The sequence below is a fragment of the Amblyraja radiata genome, chromosome 6, assembly GCF_010909765.2.
Source record: "Amblyraja radiata isolate CabotCenter1 chromosome 6, sAmbRad1.1.pri, whole genome shotgun sequence".
Taxonomy (NCBI): Eukaryota; Metazoa; Chordata; class Chondrichthyes; order Rajiformes; family Rajidae; genus Amblyraja; species Amblyraja radiata.
Genome location: NC_045961.1, coordinates 35614936 through 35639599, shown reverse-complemented (window position 1 = coordinate 35639599; position 24664 = coordinate 35614936). Strand labels below are relative to the sequence as shown.

Below are 24664 nucleotides of genomic sequence, written 5' to 3'. Positions count from 1 at the left end.
AATAAAGTGTACATAAAAATTATTAAGTCATACAACACATAATTGTGAATAAACAAAAAAAGTGAATGTAATTTATCAAAAAAGCGATAAATTACAAAAAAGCCACCTAAGGTAGCTAGGTTTGTTTTTAAATTGACCTCCGTCGATGAGATTATGCACTGGGCCTTATCCCCCTATTAGAATTTGACCCAACGTTAGTCGGTTCCCTCTAATTGTTACCAAAATTATCATATCAGGTCAATTAATCGCTGAACAGTTTAAAATAGAATAAAATAAAAGGGAAGGTAGAAGATTTGGATTAAAATAAAAGAAATTATGGGTTAAAGTACCTCGTCAATAATTACACTTTTCATTTACCTGTATGTTAATTAATTCATAATTAGTATTTAGTATTTAAAATATATGTCTAACCTCCCCCATCCTTCCTGCTATATAGTTAGTCGTGTTAGTATAGTACATTATGCCTTTAACGTTAGTTGAGTTTATTGCGCGTAAGTGGTTAATTAGTTAGTTAGTTATATGTATAAATAATAGGTCATATAGTGTGGAACAGATGCCTCATATCATGGCCATTTCAAAAGGAGATGGTCTCATAGTTCTCCGTGCTGAGGGGTTTGGTGACGAGCTTGCGACCTTGAGCTTCCATCTGTGCTTTCAGTTCAGAAGTTTAATTCGGCCTCTGTTATTGAACAACACATTCTTGCCAGATAAGCCTGTCTGGTAACCGTCCGAAGCGCTCTAGTGTCTTAATTGAAACAGAAAAAACAAAGTTCCACAGATAAAATGTCTATTGTTCTGTTCCTCCTTGAATTTTGTTTAAAATCTCCTGGGCGTATTTGCTAGCAGAGTCCGGGTCTGTGAATGAGCGTTGCTTGCCATTAAACGTAATTAGCATTTTCGCTGGATAGATCACGCCATAACGAACTTCAGAATGTCCATATAAAATACTGCTTGCCCTTTTAAACTCGCGTCTTTTTGCCAAAATTTCCCGAGGATAATCCCTGTAGAATCTTACGATATTATCAGCAAATGTAAGATTTTCTCCATAGGTTTTCTTCTTTAATAGAGTTTCCAAAGTTGAAATATCCAGGAACTTTACAATAATTTGCCTTGGTTTAGCATTATCATGTTTTTGGAAGCGACCCACTCGGTGAGCCAGATCTATCTTTGGTTTTTCTGGAAGTTTGAAAACATCTTTAAGTAGATTAGTAATAAAATCACACATTTGAAGGCCGTGTTCAGCACCCTCTTTAACTCCTACTATTCTCAGATTTTGCCTCCTTGACCTGGCCTCTAAATCTTGACATTTCTCATTCAGTTTATTCGTTAGCTCCCAATTCGTATCGTGTTGTTTTTTCAGACCTTGTATTTCTTGGCTCATCTGTTCCATTTCACCATCCATCTCTTCCATCAATTTTTCCGAGTCTGTTAATTGCTTCAGCAGGGTGTCATGTTTATTGTTATAATCTCTCTGCATACTTTCCAATTCCTTCGCAGACCTGGACTCCAAATCTTTAAACTGCTGGTTCAGGGCTACATAAAGCTCTTTTACTTCGCCGCAGCTATTATCAATTTTCTTAGAAAGATTGCCCTCCATAGTGGAGAAGTTGTTCTGAATTGTAGAATTCATTTTGGCAAATTGCTTCTGAAGATCTTTAGTAATGTCTTTAAGAATATTAGCTCTTACCGTTTCTTCCCAGCTTTTCATTTCTTTCTCCTTTGTATCACTTCTCGCAGCCATATCGCTTGCAGGTTGTTGAGGTTCCAGCTCTTCTTCCAAACTTTCAAAAGTGAGTTCCGGGGTGGTTTCAAGCTCATCCAGAGCTTTTTGGAGCTTGAAACTGATTGTAGTCTTCTTGGGTCCTCTCTGACCTCTTCTCTTTCTCATCCAGTTTTTACGATAAGATCGTTTAAAATCCCAAATCCATCGGTACTGTTTGATGGAGTCAGTACCCTCGACGTTCAGCAAACCTGATAAGATTTTTTAACTCGATCCTGGCATGGGAGTCGACTTTAAACACGATTTGTCTGGAGGAGAGCTCAGTGCAGCTGCCTTCACTGCTTCATAGCAGCCACCGGAAGTCCTGTGTGATCTTTTTACCTCAAGTAACAAGTTTAATATTTCATCCAAAGGATGACGGCCCCAAACAACACACCACGCTCTAAGTGCTGCACTAAAATATTATGTGCACAAGTCATAGGGGCAGAGTTTAGGCCATTTGGCCCATTGAGTCTACTCCATTCAATCATGGCTGATCTATCTTTCCCTCTCAACCCTATTCTCCTGCCTTTCTTTTTTTTATTTTTTATTTTTTATTTTATTAGGGACAGTGCATATTAATAAAACATTTGCATGTAATATGCAAGATTGTAGCCAGTGGCTAATTTCCATCTTTAGTCCCACACAAAAATAAACACATCCCAAACAAGGTAAAAAAACAGAAGACAAAAACAAAAACAAAACAAACAATATGGTTTAGCCTGCAGTCATAACATAGAATAAATAACAAATACTCAACATAGTTTAAAGTCCCAAAGTCATTGTCTCTTCCCTCCTTGCTTTCCCTCTGCGCTGAGGCAATCCAAGCCTCCGATGTTATGACCCCGCCGGGTGATGGTAAGTAAGTCCCGCAGGCCGAATCCGAACTCCGCAAACGGGCCGTTCAAACTCCGCGGCCCGGGGCGGTCGAAGCTGCCGAAGCTGCCGTCCTCCAGTCCAGCGGACGCAGCTGTAGTTGCGGGAGCTCCGGAAAACAGAACTCGAGCTCCCGATGATGTCGTCCACTGGCCCACTGGCCGAGCCTCCGAGGCTCCAAAGTCGGGTCGGAAGCCGTGCCGCACCGCAACCACAGCCCCGAAGTCGGCCAGGCTCGCGTTGGTAAGTCCTGGCTCTGCTCCACAGCCTCCACAGCCTCGAGGTCGGTCGCAGTTGGAGGCCGCCAGCTCCGCGATAGGCCTCAGCGCAGACGGACACGGAGACGGGGGATACGGCAGGAAAAGTCGCATCCCCCCGAAGGAAGAGCCAAAAAACACACCACACCCACCCCCCCACACACACACAGTTAAATAAACCTAAACAAACCGCAAAAACAGGACAAAAGAAAACAAAAAACAGAAAAGACAAACGGACTGCAGGCGAGCCGCAGCTGCAAGGCAGCGCAACCATTCCCAACTTCTCCCTATAACCTTTCACACCCGTACTAATCAAGAATCTGTCAATCTCCGTTTAAAAAAATATCCTTTCTTTTGTGATTAGAATTGCTCCAGAATAGCATTTGCTGCTCTGACTTCCAGAATACAACAGCTATCAACTGAATCGCAGCCTGCATCTGGGGATATGATGTGTTTCCCCAACCTACATGTGTTGATAACTGTCTTTAATGGTTCATTAGTTTATGATCAAATTCTCATCCTGAAGGTTACTCTGGTTCAATGGGAACTCCTCTGCCGGCTACCTTCCAGCTGCCAGGTGAAGTTCAGATGTTTTGTTGGCATGCGCTGTACAGAGTTTTCATTGTGGGAAGGGAAGGTCGAGCAGCAGCAGCAGTAGAGGAAATGAATGGTCGATGTTTTGGGTAGAAAACCCTGCATCAGGACTGGTAAAATGTCTGAAGAAGGGTCTCGACCTGAAATGTCACACATTCCTTCTCTCCAGAGATGCTGCCTGTCCCTCTGAGTTACTCAGTTCCTTAAAAAGTTCCTTCCTACTGGTAAAATGTCTTGTTGGCTTACGTTCTTGCAGGACTCATCCACAAAATATAGGTGTAATCTCTGGAACATTGCTGGATCTGGCATTAGCTCGATATCTGGAGCTGGCCCCAATGCTAGTGATAACTACATGTATTTGCATCCATGTTTCCATTTGTACCTCCACATTTCTGGTATGCGAAATCCTGACCAAAGTTTGTTTGTAAGATTTTTGCAATGTCCTCTCTCTGAGAGTCAAATTCAATACAGAAGTTGGAGCTATGTTGCTGGGCATGCCATTGACAAGGGAAATATGGCTTAGGGGTTACTGTACATCCACATTTTTTGAACGTGATGTATTGGAGAGAGTGGAATAGCTCATACTGAGATCCATTCATCAATAGGAAAATGAGGAGGTGCCAATCACCCTTCATGATGCACTTACGAGCTAAAGTACGTTAGGTTATTTTGATGATATTTTTGCAGTACATTTAAGACATAGCATGCTTGGCTTTATGAGGGCAATGAACTTGAGAGTCATTTGAAGTGCGTTAGCTTACCCTTTGATAGATACAAAATGCTGGAGTAACTCTGCGAGACAGGCAGCATCTCTGGAGAAAAGGAATGGGTGACGTTTCGTGTGAAGACCCTTCTTCAGACCCGAAACGCCACCCATTCCTTCTCTCCAGAGATGATGCCTGTCTCACTGAGTTACTGCAGCATTTTGTGTCTATCTTCGGTTTAAACCAGCATCTGCAGTTCCTTCCTACAGCTTTCCCTTTGGGTTGATTATGGGAAATATTACCTCTTTGGTCAGAAGTTGAGGATTCACCATAAGAGCATTGAGGGCTTGTGACTACTGGGACTAATACTTGCTCACATTTAAATTCAGACCAGGATTCAGATCAGGGTAAAAAATGAAGAGGTTTGCTGTTGTTTGCTGTTCTGAAGAGGCTTCCACTCATTGTGTTGTTGCATTTCTTACTTCACCTCTGCAGACATAGGTTTCCTCCTTAGAACATAGAACAGACAGTACATGAACAGGCCTTGTGGCCCACCATGTCTGCACCAACTATGATACCAATCTAAACTAATTCCATCAGCTTGCAGGCAATCCTTATCCCTCGTTTCCCTGTTGGTTCATGTGGCTGGGCAGTGAGAGGCAGAAAGCTCTCTGAAAGTGACAACATAAGTAGATAGTTCAAGTGAGTTTATTTTCATGTGTCCCTGATAGGACAATGACATTCTTGCTTTGCTTCAGCACACAGAACATAGTAGGCATTGACTACAAAACAGATCAGTGTGTCCATATACCATAATATAAATATATACACACATGAATAAATAAACTGATAAGTGCAAATAACAGGTAATGGGTTATTAATAATCAGAGTTTTGTCTGAGCCAGGTTTAATAGCCTGATGGCTGAGGGGAAGTAGCTATTCCTGAACCTGGTTGTTGCAGTCTTCAGGCTCCTGTACCTTCTACCTGAAGGTAGCAGGGAGATGAGTGTGTGGCCAGGATGGTGAGGGTCTTTGGTGATACTGCCAGCCTTTTTGAGGCAGCGACTGCGATAAATCCCCTCGATGGAAGGATGGCGTATGGTATGATAGAGTAGAGATAGAGTAGTAAGGAAGGCGTATGGTATGCTTGCTTGTAATGGTGAGGTTGGAGAGTTTTTGGCGGACCTTTTGAACGTGATGTATTGGAGAGAGTGGAATAGCTCATACTGAGATCCATTCATCAATAGGAAAGTGAGGAGGTGCCAATCACCCTCCATTAATCTGTACATGCTGTAGGGTATTTTTCATTAGTAGTCTGGCAGTTAAGCTAGTCAATGTTGTAGCATGCCAGTGGGGTGCTTAACCATAGTTCATGTGGCAGCTTGGCTTTCATCATTGTAACATTGATAGCAGGAGCTCTTGTCACCCGAGTGGCTCTGCTTTGGTGTATTGGGTTGATTTAAATATATCCGGGTGAACAAACAACTGCTTTAATGATTCTTGACAGAGCTCTGTCATTTTAAACTTCAACACTATCTTTTAAGCTCACATGGCTAAATACCTGTTCAACAGCAGGAAGCATCAGCAACCTTTGGCGGGATCGTTAACTACTTGCAGAGTATGTTGATTCTGAGAGTTTAAAACTACATCAGATCACCATTGCTTTCTAAGTGATATCTGGATCAGCCTGCTCTTCATATTCCTGGTGGTCAGTCATCTTGTTTGAGAAAATGCCTCATCGCATGGGCCTATCTGAATGTATAGATGCCATTTATTATTGGAGACAGATCAAGAGCATTTGGAGCACAAAGAGAAAATAATTTAGAATCTACATTTCATCATATAGGACACACAAAATTTCCAAGTGACCTACATCTATTTTCAAGGAAGATTGACAGCAAACACCAGCTCAAGTTAAGGTTTTCACCTATCCTAAAATACCTGTGATGTCAAGATCCCGTACAGAGCACTGCATCTTTATGGAACATTGCAGCTTTAATATTCTGTAAAAATATTCATACAATAACTTAGTTAAGTTATTGTAAAGCCACTAAGGTAACATAGTTACAATGGTCTTTCCTTGCCTTTTTTAACTGTAGCTCATCTTGCAGCAATGGAAGGCCACCTGCACTGCTTTAAGTTTCTTGTCAGTCAAGGGGTTAGTGTGACACACGTATTGACAGCGAGGAATGACCAAGGTGAAACCCCAAATGATCTTGCAAAGAGGTTCTACAAGGACAACATCGTGCAGTATATAGCAGCCGTGGAGCATGAACGGGATCACCCAGATGATCAAGAAAGTACGTAAAACGAAATGATCAGCAAGAACATTTGGCATATGTTAAACACAGAGGATGGGTGGTGTGGGCACAGGGACAGAGCGTGTGCGTGCGGGGACAGGTGGATCACACGGCAGGAGTAGCGAGATCGTATGTGGAGATCCACTTTTGTTTAGAGGAAATCATTCCACACATTTATTAAGTGGGGACCCTCTAATTTTCTGAAATGTTTAAAAGCTTGCTTGCAGGTAATGATCTTTTTCTCTCTTTGTAGACCTTGCATTTCCAGCTCATGTAGGTGCTTTCAAAGGAGATCTCAAGACTCTGCAACAACTAGTGGAATCTGGAGTGATTAACCTCAATGAACGAGATGATAAAGGCTCCACGCCCATGCATAAAGGTCAGCTCCATCCTCTTCACAGCATAACTTGGCCGCAGCAAATCATGTGATCGATTGGTGGTCAACTTAGACCATTATACAGGCCTTTTGATTCTGTACCTTTTAAGTGCTGATGGGTAAAGGTTTCAGCCAACCTAAAAAATTAAATTGATTGTTTAGTTCGTTGCAAAACTGCTGACAGTTGAACAAAATTGTCACTGAAATAATCTGAAGGAGGCTGAGCTGGAAGCTTTCTCTCTCTCATTCAGACAGAATGTGTGCTTTTTGAGGTTCAATGGCACTTTTTGTCACATGTACCTAGACAATTTCCCCGAGCAATTCAAAATCTTACTGTACATAAGCACAGTCCTATCCACGTACAAGAGTGTAACCTAGTAGATTGCACTGAGGCAGTATACAATAGTTGCAACATTCCCGACACTCTCCGGTATCCTTCAAGTTTCTAAGTTCTTAAAACAACAAGTTTTGTCTATACATTGTCCTGGTGGTGGCACTGGGTCGGAGTTGCAGAGGTCGGCCTGGCCTTGCGATGATATTGGTGTCCTCCACCACTGCTCCATTCTGCTGCAGGCCATGTCTGATCTGTGTGCTTGTCCGACCTCTGTGGTTTGTCTTTGGGGACGTTGTTGAGGCAGAAATTATGTTGGGAGAAAGAGGAAGATCATCAGCAAAATATTGCTCTGTAAACTTATGCATTTTATTTATAATATTGTATCAGGTTATATGCAACTAGTGGAGCTGAGGTAAAAGAGCAGCCGCGATCTTATTAAGTGGGTAGGCACAAGGGGATAAGTGGCCTACTTCTCTTTCTTGTGTTAGGAATTGGTTTTTAAAACACTAACACTTGTTTTTAAATCCCTCTGAGGGCTAGCCCATCTCTCTCTGTACATCCTCTAACCCGACAGACCTCCAAAGATACACATGCTCTTAATGTATGTTGCTAAATTTTAAATGATCAACTAATGGTTACGTGTCTTCTGCAGCCTAAGCCCCTAAGCTCTGATGTTCCCACTCTTGAGTTTTTCTATATATTTTAAGATGCATCCTAAAACTCCTCCATCTGCAGTGTATTTTCTGATGTTGACCATCTTTTCTAATGTTAAATTGTGTTTGATAATGCTGCTATTAAGTGCTTCATACCATTTTACTGGTGCATTTTAATTGCTGGTTACAAACCTTTAATGTAGTATTTTAGTAATGTAGTAAGCCAATAAACTTACTTACTTACTTTATCAATATTACTACTCACAATGTGATCTCCTCTAATTATACATTACATCTACTGAATTGCCCTGTTACATCTTTAAAGAGCTCTTTAAAAAAAATTCCAAACAGGATTTCCCATTCATCAGACCATGATGACTCTGGTCTGATTATCTTGTGATTTTGTAAATGTCTCATTCTTATTTCTTTATTTGGAGAAAATGCTGAAATCTGAGAGGCTAACTGATCTATCGTTTCGTGGTTTTGTTGAATAGTGGCACAACGTTTGTGATTTTTCGATCCTCTGCGGAATTTTGGTTGATTACAGCTAAATGTATCTCTGCACACACTTCTCCTGAGACCTTCGGCTCTTTTCTACAGATTCCAGCATCTGGAGTCTCCTGTGTCTCGCATGAGGAATTAAATCCCAGACAATCTACTTGGGGGGAGGTTGTGGGAGGGGGGTGTCCCCCCCCCCCCCCCCCCCCTCCCACGGTAGGGAGATTTTGCATTTTTCAGCTTGAAATTGTGCAATCTGGTGCATACTGTAGCAAGTATTTTAACTTACACTCGAATGCAACATTTATGCTTTAAATTAGATTAGGTATGAATAGGGTTCGACTAAATTACATTCCTAATTACATTCCACAGTAGAGCAAGGCTCTGATCAACAGGTGCAGCACATGAATGACTATATTCATGTATGGAAATCAGATTATAATTCATGCTGTTATGCATATATATAGAGAGAAAAAACAGAAACAAGGCAAGAGTCGGACTTCCATCACTGTTCTGCACAAATAAATCAATCAACCTTACCCTTTGACTATAGAAACAAGACGAAACTAATGCCACATATTCAACCGTATATGGTTCAATGAAATTAAGATATACATGTAAAACATATATATATATGGAAACAGGCCCTCCAGCCCACCAAGTCCACACCGACCAGAAATCTACCATACACCAGCTCCATCCTACACGCCAGGGACAATTTACAGAAGCCAATTAACCTACAAACCTGCACTTCTTTCGGATGTGGGAAAAACTGGAATATCCAGAGAAAACCCATGTGGTAGTGAGGCAGCAACTCTACCACTGGCCACCGTGCCACCCCATTAAATTATTTTTTCTGTAATATATTTATTATGGTGTCATGTCCATAAAGATGAACACATGATTCTGATTTCTGCCCTTAGTTGGATAACACACATCTCCAGTCATTGTGTTTTATGGCTGGTTTTCAACCTCTTCAGTCTGAGGGTCTCGACCCGAAACATCACCCATTCTTTCTCTCCAGAGATGCTGCCTGTCCTGCTGAGTTTTTCTAGTTTTTAGTGTCCATCTTCAGTTTAAACCAGCATCTGCAGTTCCTTCCTACACTCTTTGTTAAGCAAAACAAGCCTACAGGTCCAATCTACAGGTCCTATTCTCATAATATTATTCACCTCAACTAAGTCTTTTCTTCACCTCCGTTGCTGCAGAGAATACAATCCCAGTTATCAAATCTTTCTTCAAAGTGAAAAAAAAATTCCAGCCCTGCCAACATCTTCATAAATCGCCCTTGGATCCACTCCAGAGCAATTATACCCTTTCTGCAGTCATAGTCTTACAGCATGGAAACAGGGCCTTCATCCCAACTTGTTCATGCAGGTCAAGATGTCCCATCTAAACTAGTCCCATTTTTTTTGCATTTGGCCCATATCCCTTTAAACCTTGTGTGTGCCAATGTGTGTGTAAGGGTGTGTGTCAGTGTGTGTTAGGATGTGTGTGAGAGTGCGTGTCAGTGAAGCGGCGACAACACCTGGAGTGAGCGGAGACTTGGCGATGCCCTGGGAGCGTTTCCCTCTCCCCGCCCCCCCCCCCCCCCCGCCGTCTCTTTCCACCCCCCCCCCCCCTCTCCTGGGAATGCAGGCCGGCCCAGGTGCTCTGTGTCCAGCTGCTGTCCTGGGAAGGTGAGGGTCAGTGACCCGGAGGTCGGGCATCGGAACGGAGCTTCAGTCCGAGATTCATCCCCGCAGCACCGGAGGCGGCACCGACGCCCCCACTCACCCGGTCCGCTCCTGGCCGGGGTTAAAACTCCCTGCGATGTGGACAGAGTGGCCGACGGACACAGAGCCGCCGGAGGTGAGGGTTGGAGGTGTGAGCGGTGTCTTGGGGTGGGGGGGGGGGGCAGTCGGTGCTGGGACCACCGCCATGTCTCACCTATCACACCATCTGCACGGGAGAAACTGAACTACTTTTTTTCCCCCATAATCATCCCGCGGGCCGGTAGTTTGACAGCCCTGCTTTAAGGCAATGCCCTCTTGTTCTTGAATCACATATCCCGGGAAAAAGACTATGCATTCACCTTATATATTCCCCTCATGGTTTTTACTCACCTCTAAAACAATTTCTGCTTTATTTTGAACTTCCAGCTCCTGCAGATTTTTGAGCGTGAGAAATTTGTGATCAGGGTGAGAGCGTGAGAATTTTGTCAAATGCGTGACTCTCACGCTCAATGCGTGAGAGTTGTCAGCCCTGCGATCGTAAAGCAAAAATATGCCTGTTCTGCGAGGCTGTACATGGGTGACTGTTGGCAAGGGCTCTGCTGCATGAATGTTAGGAACATTGGGGGCTGTTAAGGAAGTAGGGTCATTCCTAGTTACTGAAGGTACATGTTATTATCATAGTATTTGAGCTAGGATATTGAGAGGCTTCTCGGCTACCTAAGGGAACAACTGTGGTAAAATAAGGGCACCGAATACGACCCTGCCTTTTAAAGTAAATCATCCTCTCTCTGGTTTCCTTCAAATACTTGGCCTTAAGTTCTCATAAGCAGATTGTGAACTTTGAGTCCTTTTATTGTTTATTTGAATTCTCGTAATGTAATAAATAATGCATTTATTACATTACCTGCTGGAACGAAATCAACACAACAAATAATCCTGTACAAGTTGAAATGTTTGTTGTATTTTACCTTTCTGGCAAGATTGAATTGTTTGTGACTGACGCTTGCATTTGCAATTCTTAGCTGCTGGGCAAGGACACCTCGGCTGCCTGCAATGGCTTATAGAAATGGGAGGAGACCACCACATCAAAAATGAAGCTGGAGAGACACCGATGGACGTGGCTAAGAGGTAGTGAGGTCAAAAACCCTGAGGCACCTAGCCAGTCAATCTGCCTTCTTGGAGGAAACAGTGTTAATACTTTGGATTAATATATTTTAATCTAACCTCAGAGACGTGTTTTAAGATGTGGAGAAGGGAAGAAAGAACAAATAATACAATACAATACAATACAATTCAATTTATTGTCATTTGGACCCCTTGAGGTCCAAACGAAATGTCGTTTCTGGTGCCATACATTACAAAACAAAAAGACCCGAGCACAAACATCCATCACATCGTTGTGATGGAAGGCAAAAAAAAACTTATCTCTCCACTGCACTCTCCCCCCCGATGTCAGAGTCAGAGTCAAAGTCAAAGCCCCCGGCTGGCGATGGCGATTGTCCCGCGGCCATTAAAGCCACGCCGGGTGATGCAAGGTCGCACACCGGGTCTAGTTGTTAGAGCTCCCGGCGTGCGCTCGCAAAGTCCCGCGGCCATTCCAAGCCGCGCGGGGCGATGGTGTAAGGCCCCGCTCAGGTGCTCTTCAACCCCGCAACTCGGGCGGGAGAAGTCGCCGTTGTGGAAGCCCCGAAAAGCGGTCTCCCAGCAGGTCTCCCGGTGCCGCCGTCCGCCAAACCCGCAGTTGCAGCCTCCGAAACTCCGGAGGTCGGGTGGCAGCAGCGCTCCACCACCGCTGCACCCGCTCCAGACTCGGCCAGCCCCGTGACGGTGAGTAGTCGGCAGCTCCGCAGCTGGAACCCCAGGTCGTTCCTGTTGGAGGCCGCTCCACGTTGCAGCCCCAACGACAACGGAGACCCGACAAAGAAAAGGTCGGGTCTCCCGTGCAGGGGAAAGATTTTAACGTTACCCCCACCCCCCCACACACATACCCCAACAAAAAAAATAACAAAAACTACATAAAAACGAGACAAAAAATAATAAAACACAGACGGACTGCAGAGGCCGCTGCTGACGAGAGTCGCGCCGCCGCATAAGTAGAATGCCGAAGAGATTAAATGAAAGCTGGGATGAGGGTGCAAGTGAAGATGGATGGCAATAAAAGTAGGGAAATACAAATTGGGTTAGAGCAGGTGTAAATGGCCATAGCAGAATCCTCATTGAAATTATTGAGCTTGGTGTGAAGTATAGATCCTGCAATGTGCCTAATCTAAGGATGAGGTATTATTCCCTCACTAGAACATTGTAGACAGTGGAGGACATGGAGGTAGAGTGTAGTAGAGATTTGAAGTTATGAAATCCGGAGCGCAATGGTCTGATTTTAGTGGGACCACGTAAAGGCAAGGCAAGGCAAGGCAAGGCAAGGCAAGGCAAGGCAAGGCAAGGCAAGGCAAGGCAAGTTTATTTGTATAGCACCTTTCAACAACAAGGTAATTCAAAGTGCTTTACATAAAACATTATAAGCATTGGAAAGAAACACATATGAAATGACATTTAGATGTAAAACGATTATTAGATTATTCAGATAAAATAATTACTAAATTAAAAGCAATCAAATAAAATATTTCAAATTGAATAAAACCAGGAATAGAAGTTACAGTGCGATATAGGTAATTAATAAATTGGTATTGTTTACTGAAAGGCAGCGGCAAACAGAAAAGTCTTCAGTCTAGATTTAAAAGAGCTGAGAGTTGCAGCAGACATGCAGTTTTCTGGGAGTTTGTTCCAGATATGTGGTGCATAAAAACTAAATGCTGCCTCTCCATGTTTAGTTCTGACTCTGGGGGACACAGAGCAGACCTGTCCCAGACGATCTGAGAGGTCTGGGTGGTTCGTAGCTAAGCAGAAGATCAGAAATATATTTTGGCCCTGAACCATTCAGTGCTTTGTAAACCAACAGTAGTATTTTGAAATCAATTCTTTGACAGACAGGAAGCCAGTGTAAAGACCTCAGAACTGGAGTAATGTGATCTACTTTTTTGGTCTTAGTGAGGACTCGAGCAGCAGCGTTCTGAATTAACTGCAGCTGTCTGATCGACTTTTTAGGGAGACCTGTAAAGACACTGTTACAGTAGTCGAGCCTGCTGAAGATAAATGCATGGACAAGTTTTTCCAAATCCTGCTGAGACAAGTCCTTTAATCCTTGATATATTCTTTAGGTGATAGTAGGCTGACTTTATGACTGTTTTTATGTGGCTGTTGAAGTTCAGGTCTGAGTCCATGACTACTCCTAAGTTTCTGGCTTGGTTTGTTGTTTTTAGCAGTACCATTTGAAGCTGGGTGCTAACTTTTAATCGTTCTTCCTTGGCTCCAAAAACAATTATTTCAGTTTTTTCTTTGTTTAATTGGAGAAAATTCTGGTTCATCCAATCGTTGATTTGCTCAATGCATCTACTCAGTGCTTGTATTGGACTATAGTCTCCTGGTGATATTGTTATGTAGATTTGTGTGTCGTCTGCGTAACTATGGTAACATATTTTGATGTTTTTCATGATCTGAGCCAGTGGAAGCATGTAGATGTTAAACAGAAGAGGCCCCAGAATGGAGCCCTGGGGAACTCCACATGTAATTTTTGCACGCTCAGATGTGTAATTACCTATAGACACAAAGTAGTCCCTGTCCTTCAAGTAGGATTCAAACCATTTTAATGCTGTGCCCGAAAGTCCCACCCAGTTTTCCAGACGGTCTAGTAATATGTTCTGATCGACTGTGTCGAATGCAGCACTGAGATCTAGTAATACTAAGACTTAAATTTTGCCATTGTCTGTGTTTAAGTGAATGTCATTGAAGACCTTAACAAGAGCCGTCTCGGTGCTGTGGTGTGGTCTAAATCCTGACTGGAAGAAATCAAAACAGCTGTTCATTAACATGAAATTGTTCAGCTGCTTAAAAACAGCTTTTTCAATGATTTTACTGAGAAATGGGAGGTTTGATATTGGTCTATAATTGTTCAGTAGTGAAGTGTCTAAGTTTTTCTTTTTTAAGAGAGGCTTGATAACAGCAGTTTTCAGGGCCTGTGGGAAGACACCTGAGAGAAGGGACGTGTTTACAATCTGTAGAAGGTCTGAGGTCATGCAGTTTGATACACCTTTGAAAGGTTCCGATCTCCCACCCCTGTCCCATTGTGATGTCATATCATATGTAAATGAGATCCATTGTGATTGGACATCTGTGAGGTGGCACTGACTCATGCAGCAGTTTGATTTTAAAATTTGTTGATGTTTTGTGAACAACTTTATTCAAAATCTGGGGAAATAATTGACCAAATCTAGAGAGAAGTGCATTTATGAAATCATAAGTTAAATACTACCGAAATTGTAAAAATCGCTGCGTTTTTGCGTCTGGTTTTCAAGAAAACACGTTTCACATGCAAAATCACACACACACACACACACACACACACACACACACACACACACACACACACACACACAGACGCACACATACACACACACACACAGACGCACACATACACAAACACATATACACACACACACACACACACACACACACACACACACACACACACACACACACACACACACACACAGAGTTTTAATAGATATATGATGATTTGATATGATAAGATATTTATATAGATGTTTGGCCGAGTGGAATAGGGCACTGTGCATGGTTTCCAGGGGAATGGCTCCTCTCTTCCCCCTGAAGAAAGCCATTTTCGGCTGGATTTTTCCAACCTAAGGCAATGGCAGGTGCTCAGAACAGTCAAGATAATTAAACTTATTATTTTGCACTGGGAATTTGGGCTGGGCTCCAGGTGGTTGCTTGTCTCTTGATGCTCGTCCTGGGGTGTGTTACCAAAAGGATTTCTACCCTGGATGCAGCCAATGGATGAAACAGCTGTGATCACACACAGTGAGTTGACTGTTCATTAAATGTGTTTTTTTAAAAATATATAAACATGTCTTCTGATGAAAACAGAGTTATGTTTGGATTTCTCTCTGATATAAAATTCATTTAAATGCACTTACAGTAATCCACTTTAGTTACGGTAAAGTTTAAGAAGGAACTGCAGATGCGGGAAAAATCAAAGGTAGATAAAAATGCTGGAGAAACTCAGCGGGTGAGACAGCATCTATGGAGCGAAAGAATAGGTGACAAGACCCTTCTTCAATCTGATGAGGTGGTGGGTCGGGAAGAAGAAAGGAAGAGGCGGAGACAGTGGGCTGTGGGAGAGCTGGGGAAAGAGGGAGAAAGCAAGGACTACCTGAAATTGGAGGTCAATGTTCATACCGCTGGGGTGTAAACTACCCAAGTGAAATATGAGGGACTGTTCCTCCAATTTGCGCTGTGCCTCACTCTGGGAATGGCGGAGGCCCGGAACAGAAAAGTCGGATTCGGAATGGGAGTGGGAGTTGAAGTGCTGAGCCATCGGGTGATCATGTTGTTTATTGCGAACTGAGCGACGGTGTTGGGCGAAGCGATCACCAAGCCTACGCTTGATCTCACCGATGTAGAGCAGCTGACATCTACAGCAGCGGATGCAATACGTGAGGTTGGAGGAGGTGCAGGTGAACCTCTGCCGCACCTGGAAAGACTGCTTAGGTCCTTAGATGTAGTCAGGGGGGGAGGTAAAGCGACAAGTGTAGCATATCCTGCGGTTGCAAGGCAAAGTACCAGGGGAGGGGATGGTTTGGGTGGGAAGGGACGAATTGACCAGGGAGTTACGGAGGGAGCGGTCTCTGCGGGAAGCTGAAAGGGGAGGAGATGGGAAGATGTGGCCAGTGGTGGGATCCTGCTGGAGGTGGCGAAAATGTCGGAGGATTATCTGTTGTATGTGGTGGCTGGTAGGGTGGAAGGTGAGGACAAGGGGGACTCTGCCCTTGTTGTGAGTGGGGGGATGGGGAGTGAGAGCAGAGTTATGGGATATAGAAGAGACCTTGGTGAGAGCCTCATCTATAGTCAAGGAGGGGAACCCTTGTTCCCTAAAGAATGAGGACATCTCCGATGCCCTGGTGTGGAACACCTCATCCTGGATGCAGATGCAGCGTAGATGGAGGAATTGGGAGTAGGGGATAGAGTCCTTACAGGAAGCAGGGTGGGAAGAAGCGTAGTCCAGATAGCCATGGGAGTCAGTGGGTTTATAGTAGATGTCGGTCAATAGTCTGCTCCTACGAGGGAGATAGTTCAGGTCCAGAAACGGGAGGGAGATGTCGGAAATGGTAACAAACATCTATGTAACAGTTATGGTAATGGTAACAGTTACTAGCAATGTTACAAAATTTTGAGATTTTAAAAATCAAGTCTGCAATTTACCCCATCAGATAAAGCATTAAAAAGAAGTTTAATTTGACACCTAATTCACTTTCATATCTTCAGTATTAAAAAAGTTATGGGCATTTTCATACTCGGAAATTAGCATCTTGTTCCCTATTGCTTTTCCATTGACTTAACACAAAAGTTGTGATCGAGTCAAAAGCCCATAACTTTCTTAAAAATTAAGAGAACTGAAATAAATTTTCAGTTATTATAGATTGAAGCATTCTGAAACAAATATGACACAATCTTACTTGGATGACCTGAAATTAAACCATATAATTAGTTACTTACCTAATTGTAGCTAATTACAAAATTCAATTACTAGATCTAAACATCTATCCATTTCTTAAGAAAAGATTAACATTTGTAAATAGCCTAAGTGTCCAAATAACATTCACACAAGAATTCACAATATAACATGATTTTTAAATCTTATTGTCATTAATTTATAGGCCAAATGGAAGGAATTTAATGTTTAATTCCCGTAAATTAATGGCCATTTAAATCATCTTGCGAGTGGATTTTTGTGGAACGCGATCGATTGCAGTGTTGCAGTTGCAGTGAATTTGCACCCCATATCGGCAGGAAAAACACTCCCGGTTCGTATGGGGCCATAATCATATTTTCACGAAGGAAATTTGATTAAAGTCATCCTGAGAAGCAAGATTATATGTAAAATAAATGATTTGCCTTATGTTTTGTCCCCTACGTGAGATCCGTCCCGTTGTCGGCGTTAGAAGTCGCATTTTTATTTTACTCCAGCGATTAAATTGTCCCGCAATTTAAAAAAAAAACCTTCCGAGAACGCAAGTCGGAACGATTTTTCAGCATCAGCTAGCAGCCCGAGAAAATATATCTCGGACAGGCAGGAAAAAACGGCATTTTAATCCCCCCCCTCAAAGGCGCCAAAGTCGTGCACACGGCCAGTGGCAGAACTGCAGCGCCGCTGAAGGTAAGTATTGTAACATACCTACAGTTACGGTAAATGTGTTGTTTAAAATGCTCATGACATTGCTACGTAGTTATAATGTGAATATCCCAAATCTAAATGAAAAGACATTCCGCAATAGTTGCAATATCTATCAACCTTAAATTTGTTCTTGATCCTTGCCCTAAATGTGCATGCAAAATAACATCTTTATGTTGTAATCATAATTACTGCAAATGACTGCAGACTGTCCTCTCATTTCAGAATTAATCCATTGCTTTAAATCCAATAATTAATCTAACTGCTTCATTTATACATTGTAGATTTTCCCAGTTGGCTGCCGTGAAACTCCTTGGAGGAGGCCTAGATGATGTCTTAGACGAAGAGATGAATAAGGACAGTCCCAGTTTCTTCGACCAACATGGTATTGAAAGGAGTACAGATAATCAGGACAGCATTAACCAAAGTCCTGGTCAAAAAAGGGAAGCTAGAAGTAAGTTGATCACTGTAAAGGAGTAACCAGCATCACTAAATATGCAATGGCACTAACTGATCTCTTACTGTGTCATTTCATTTCTGCAGTGATAAATCCAAATAGTGAATATCAAGTTTATGAGTAGACTCATCCTTGGGAGAATGCACTGTGCTACATTAATGTATGTGCTTTGAACTCTGCCTACAAAATATGGTTCTGTTAACTATTGGAGTCAACTATTGGAAGCTGACTGCAACCTTTGATATATTACATATGAAGCTCCAACACACACGCACACACGTGCTGTCGTAGCTGGTAGACCGGATGCCTCACAGCCCCACAGTCCCGGGTCCGATCCTAAACTCAGATGCTGTCCGTGTGGAGTTTGTACGTTCTCCCTGTGACCGCGTGGGTTTCCACCAGGTGCTCCGGTTTCCTCCCACATCCCAAAAACGTGTAGGTTTGTAGAATAATTGGCCTCTGTAAATTGTCCCTAGTGTGTAGGGAGTGGATGTGAAAGTGGGATAACAGAACTAGTGTGTGAAAGGTTGATCGATGTTCGGCGTGGACTCGGTGGGCCAAACGATCTGTTTCCATGCTGTATCTCTAAACTGAACATAAGGATAGGTTTATTTTCCTAGATTTCAATATTTTTCTTAAAACACTGGCATTTTAAGATCCATTCTTAGCATTATCCCATTTTATATTCATATGGCAATAGTCTGGAAAATAATTATTTTGTCTAATAATCAACATCTCGTGTTAATCAACGCAGTGAGGGCCTATAAGAAAATTGAAAAATTTGAGCAGTTATTAGAAATTGCCAAAAACAACTACAGACAGCTTGGAGGTATGCTGGAGGAAGATCAGCTCCAACAGAAGGACAAGAAAGAAGCAGAAAGGTATTTGTCAGCTCCTTGTTGGTATTAATGTAATGTTAGAAGTGCCACTGTCAGCAGTAAATCTCACCTGGCATCAGTGTCAGAAAATTGTGTCTGTGCTGTTCCTGAGCTGACTATTGAAATAAATATTTTGGAAATTGAAGGTGAAGTTTCTTTTCATCACTATCAAACCAGAAATAAATCCTGAGCAAAAAATATGTATTGTTTCCTGATAAGAATGCTCACTTTTTTTTTTAATGTATTTGGTGTTGACACAAGATGCTGGAGTAACTGAGTGGGTCACGGACTTAATCTCTGGAGAAAATTGTTTTTTACTATCAGTTTAGGAACAATATTTCAGATACTGCTTATGGTGACAAGTGGACGCTTGTAATTTACCAGACTGCCTTTAAATCAAAATACAGTAATGGATCAAAAGTCCCTTTCTTCTTTAAATTAAGTTAAACTTAAAATAAATTTGGGTGGGATAAGTGCTTAAAGCGAGACTGCAGGGATCTGCTGAGGGAGGGTGTAATCTTTCTTACGGAGTTTGGGGAAGAGCTTCTTTTTTTTGGATCAGATCAGCATTTTTTTGGTTAAGGTACAGATCATTCAGTCATTAAAGTGCAGTGTAACCTGGGCCCACATTGTGTCAATTGGCAGTGCTGCAAAGCACAGGTGTGTGAAGAGGCCAGGAACCACGTTACCATCAGAGAGATCTGCATTCAGAGAGGCCCGGACCACGGGTGAACATTGGGGAACATGAGGAAGAGGACTGACTTTGGTGCCTTCCCTCACAGTGGGAAACTTTGACTCTGCTGTGTGGGGATGTTTTATGTTGAACTCTATCAACTCTATGTTATGTTCTTTATTTTTTATTGTATGTCTGTATGGTGATTACATTTCACTGTGCCAACTGGCACATGTGACAAATAAATGTATCTTGTATCTTGAGAGATCCGCACTGTCACCAGAGTAGAGATTCCTTTAGTTTCAAAAGCAGTATATTTTGACTTTAAATTCACATTTGAAGAATGCTGCTCCTGGAATTACAAAGGAAGTTTACAATCTAAACTTTTTTTTATAGCCAGGTTCATTATGATTTTTCAGGATGGGCAGTTAAATTGATCCATGACCAATTGTAATTGGGGTTTTGGATTTCATTCATTTATGCTTCCCATTGGGTTTTTATTTTCCTCTATGGGGCAGACACTCTGTGTGGTGTTCGATGATATTGTCTGTATAGGCAACATCTCTTGGCTATGGAAAATCAGACAGGCCTTCTGCCCGTGATTGCACAACATCCCTTGCTTGGAGTCCACAATGCAGTTGCTGGATGAGGACTCTTCTGTATTTGGCTGTTACTTCTCCCCACAAGTGTAAGAACATCCAGTACATCGAGCTCGTGGACGTTTTGTAAATGCGACATGCATGTGTGATCTATGCAAAAAGAATTTCACTGTGCAGTGCACACATCACAATAAAGCACCAGTGAATGTGCTGGAACTCAATCTCTGGGTTCTCCAAACATTGAATGTGAGAAAGCACTTTGAAAGTCCATGATGAAAAATGGGATTTGCCTTTGTACAGAATTCTGCAGGAGCTACAGGCTCAACTAGATTACGAGCGTCTACGGCGAGAGAAGTTGGAGTGTCAACTAGATGACTGCCGAGCAGAAATAGGTCACTTGAATCAATGTTTGGAGAAGTTGAGGACGTGTAGCAGTTCTGTGGTAAGTGAGTTGTTAACTTGTTTTGGTTGAAGATACTTGGATTTTGAATTTTGACAAAGTACTGTACGGTGCAGTACTTTGTCAACATTTTTGTACTACCTTCTCAAAAGCACTGGAGAAAGCATAGTGATCTGAGCAAGTTGCTATTCTGAAATATTTCCGCTACAAGGAAAGAATGCTTAAACAGAGGAGGCATTCTCTGGAACAGTGGAGGCCAAGGAGAGATTTAAGTAAGCCATGCCAAATGATAAGGGCCTGGATAGAGTGATTAAGAAGGACATGGTATCCTTAGAGGAGTGGTCAAAGGTCAAGAGCTTGGATCACTGCTAAATCATCCTATTTTATTTTTTTCACCCAGATTCTGCCACTCACCTACTCTCAGGGTAATTAACTGTGGCCAACTGGCATGTCTTTAGGAGGAAACTGAAGCACCCAAAGGAAACCAATGCAGCCCTAGACATAATGTACAAATTCCCCATGGATAGCACGGAGGGTCAGGATTGAACCCAGGTCTGTGAGGGAGGCAGAAATAACAGGAATGGCTCTGCGATCGACTTGACCAAGCCACACACAAAAGTGGCAATCAGAACAAAGGTTCTATTGGGTAAACTGCCCCTCTATTTTACGTCCTTTATCTTTTTGTTTCTTTGATGTCCTCCTGCTCTTTTTATTGCTATCTTTAGGAATTCCATGATTTTATTTCTTCATGCCTTCTCATTGTTTTGCTGACCTTTTTTAATTTCGCTCCTACACTGTCCATTTTTCTCCAGGCCTTTGCCTGTATTGAACTCCTGGTGCTTGGTAATGGGTCTTTCTTCATCTTTTGCTACATTGCTCTGTCTGTGCTGCTTGACATTCATGAGTGCCTCCAGTTGCAAGTTACACACCATGTCTCTGAATATATTTGCACTGAATCATTGCAATCTACTTTGCTGACAAGATGTGGCCTAGTTGTTGTTCGATAAATATTATATTGCAAGTATAGCTGTCAATGTTATGGTTGCATAATCTGAGGGACAGCTCTCCTTTAACAGAAACAGTTTCTAAAGTTGATGGGAAATACTTTTCTGAGTTGTTTTGAGTTGAAATCTGAATTTTGCAGTGATTCTTTACTAAATGACCAATAAGTTGTCTGGTGGAGAGCCAGTATGGACACAGTGGTGTGAATGGCCTCCTCTGCTCTAGCCACTCTATGATTAAGTGTCCCTTATTTATTGAGAGGCTCCACTTGATAACTGTGACAGGTTCTTCTATCTGTCAATCTGTCTTTAGTCTTGTACGATTATCAGAAATGTTTTGCGCAATGTCTAGATGAATTTATTTCCCTTTACTTCTGCAGGAAGAAAATGTTGAAGATATGTTGAAGGGGAGAAAAACAGTAAGGAATAAACAGAGGTTCAGCAGTGGTGGTGTCTTTGTACGACGTGCTCCTGACAGGAGCGGTTTCAGTCACAGACCTCGTTAACAGCCACTCACTATTCCCCCCCAAATCCTTTTCCACTGGATAATTCAAGTTCAAGATCATGATCAATTCCATAATAGGTTGGGCTTCGTTTAAATTGCTCCACTATTTTCAGTTTTTTTTTAAAAGCGCAAAATCAGGATTTTACAGTGGCGATCGACACTAAATTCTGTCATAACCCAGCAGGACAGGCAGCATCCCTGGATAGAAGGAATGAATGACATTTGAAGTTGGGTCTCGACCCAAAACGCCAACCATTCCTTCTCTCCAGAGATGCTGCCTGTACCGCTGAGTTACTCATGCATTTTGTGTCTATCTTCGGTGTAAACCAGCATCTGCAGTTCCTTCCTACACATTTTACAGTGACTTCTTGGACTGCTTACGTTTGAGTTTGAAATGTAATTAAATATATAATGCAGTGTAATCATAGTGTGGATGTAGTACGATCAGCACAGTTATTCATTACGCATTGTGATCGTAAACACTAATTGCGGTTCAATTTAGATGGTACATTACAGATTTTTTACGAATTGTATATGCAGAAATATAATTAAGCAAAGTAATTACATTCATATTTTTACAAATTAAGCAGTCATATATAATGGTGACATTTTTGATTCAAAATTTCACTGCTATATTAAATGCATCTTTAAAAAACATTCTGCTTAGGTTCGTTGTTTCTGGGTGGTTTTCATGTGGAGATTCTATTGCCAAGAGGAGGGAGTAAGTGGATGAAGGGAAATGGGATAGGGGAAGAACAGAAGGGTAAAAATGAGGGAAGAAGAGATGGAGAAGTGAGGCAGGACTGAAAGAACAAATCTAGGAGAGGACAGCTGATAGAGGAAGGTGTTGATTTCACAGATGCAACAAGAAGGTCTTTGAGACCAAAGATCCTATAGCGGAGCAAGATAGACTACTCCTGCTAAATGCAATGGGCTGACATGTAGTACGCAACGGAGCGGAACGTGGGCCTTTTTTCATCCATTTCCGTAACCCGACCGGACTCGCAGTGTAATCAACGTTGCGGGAAACAGTTTGTGTTAATAAATTAAAATTCGGAAATTTTTACGTTGCATTACATACCAAGTAACTTTTATTTTTATGAGGATGTTTCCGTAACCGGCTTCTGTCACTGCACTAGTTATCTTTGCTCCACTTTGGGATCTTTGGTGTGGAGACGGAAGCCGGTTACGGAAATGGGGCCTAAAATTACCCACAAATTTGCCCATGAGCGTACTACGTCTTTTTCGTCGAGTGATCTATTTTGCTTGCTATAGGATCTTTGTTTGAGACCAGACACATGAAGGACTTTGAAACCAGACACACAGGTGCTTCCTGCAGACAGCTCGGAGCAGGAGGGATTACCCAGGAGGGATTACTTTGACTGTCACCGCAACAGCTGCGCCTCAGGCTTAGGGGTGGGAGCAAAATGATACAACAGACCAGGTTAGACAAACAAGGTAAAGATGGTATTAAGAATTGTTGAAAATAATCTACTTTCACACAAAGGGTGGTGGTGGTATAGAACAAGCTGCCAGAGGAGGTCGTTGAGGCAGGGATTATCCCAACATTTAAGAAATGGTTAGACAGGTACATGGATAGGACAGGTTTGGAGGGATATGGACCAAACGCATGCAGGTGGGACTAGTGTAGCTGGGGCATGTTGGCTGGTGTGGGCAAGTTGGGCCGAAGGGCCTGTTTCCACACTGTATCACTCTATGACTCTTAGCTGGCAGCACTGAGGGTTGAGAACGTCAGGCTGGTCCATAGTGATGATCAATGTTACTTCCACGTGCAGTCTCACAGTAGCCCCAGGAACTTGCCCAGGCTGTTCTCCCGACTGCCAGCACAATGCTGCCGTTCTGGGGCGAGATTTCACCATCATCCAGCAAGTTAACTTTATTGGATTATAGTGAGGAGGCCACCAAATGTGGACGGGTCTGGTGATAGTTAACTCGCTCAAACAATTCACGTTGTTGCACAGGTGCCAGGTAAACCTCCTCGATGCAGCCTTGTTCACCACCACGGAGGTTCTGGGGCAGGTCAGTTGTAACCCATGGGTTGATGTAGCGCAACCCTGGACTACAACTAGTCCGAAAAGTGTTGGACCCTGAGTACATACAATTAACTAAGGCAAATAAACTAAGTTAGCCACAAAATAAACTGAAACACACAAATTATGACATTGCTACTCTGTGCAAAAACAAACCCCAGCTGACAAACCTTCAGACATAGAGCCACTGTGTGGCCAGATAGTGGAACTGCAACACAACTGTAATGGGAGAGTCACCGTTTGCTGAAAATCCCATCTCTGCACTGCAAGTATAATGTTACCAGTTAATTGAATGGAAAAATGTTGCATGAGTTTAAAAATATGGTCTTTCAAAGGCATTTGTTCCGGGGAGGGCGGGGAGTCTGCATGGGGAAAGGGTGTAGATAAGGAGCAGGTTGAGCCTTTCAGAATTAAATACAAACCTACATTTAGCAATATACAGTGTGGGAAACAGGCCCTTCGGCCCACTGAGTCCGTGCTGAGCAACGATCACCTTTACCCCATCCTACACACACTAGGATCAATTTACAAAAGCCAATTTGCCGACAGACCTGTGCGACTTTGCAATGTGGGATAAAACTCACGCCATCACATGGAGAACATACAAACATCATACAGACAGCACGTGTAGTCGGGATCGAACCCGGGTCACTGGCGCTGAAAGGCAGCAACTCTACCACTGCCCCACACCAAATGATTATGATTTAAAATGTGGCTGCAGCACTAATGCA

General features: G+C 42.6%; 1 protein-coding gene across 1 annotated transcript in view; it reads left to right on the top strand.

Moving 5' to 3' along the window:
- ankrd42 (ankyrin repeat domain 42) overlaps window positions 1-22130 on the top strand; it is a 36459-nt gene extending 14329 nt beyond the window's left edge. The window contains exons 6-12 of the mRNA XM_033022528.1: window positions 6290-6490; window positions 6744-6869; window positions 11089-11194; window positions 17654-17823; window positions 18581-18707; window positions 20277-20418; window positions 21758-22130. Coding sequence (XP_032878419.1) covers window positions 6290-6490; window positions 6744-6869; window positions 11089-11194; window positions 17654-17823; window positions 18581-18707; window positions 20277-20418; window positions 21758-21883 — 998 coding nt within the window. The 3' untranslated portion in view covers window positions 21884-22130. The remainder of the gene's footprint in view (window positions 1-6289; window positions 6491-6743; window positions 6870-11088; window positions 11195-17653; window positions 17824-18580; window positions 18708-20276; window positions 20419-21757) is intronic.
- Window positions 22131-24664: the final 2534 nt, after the last annotated feature.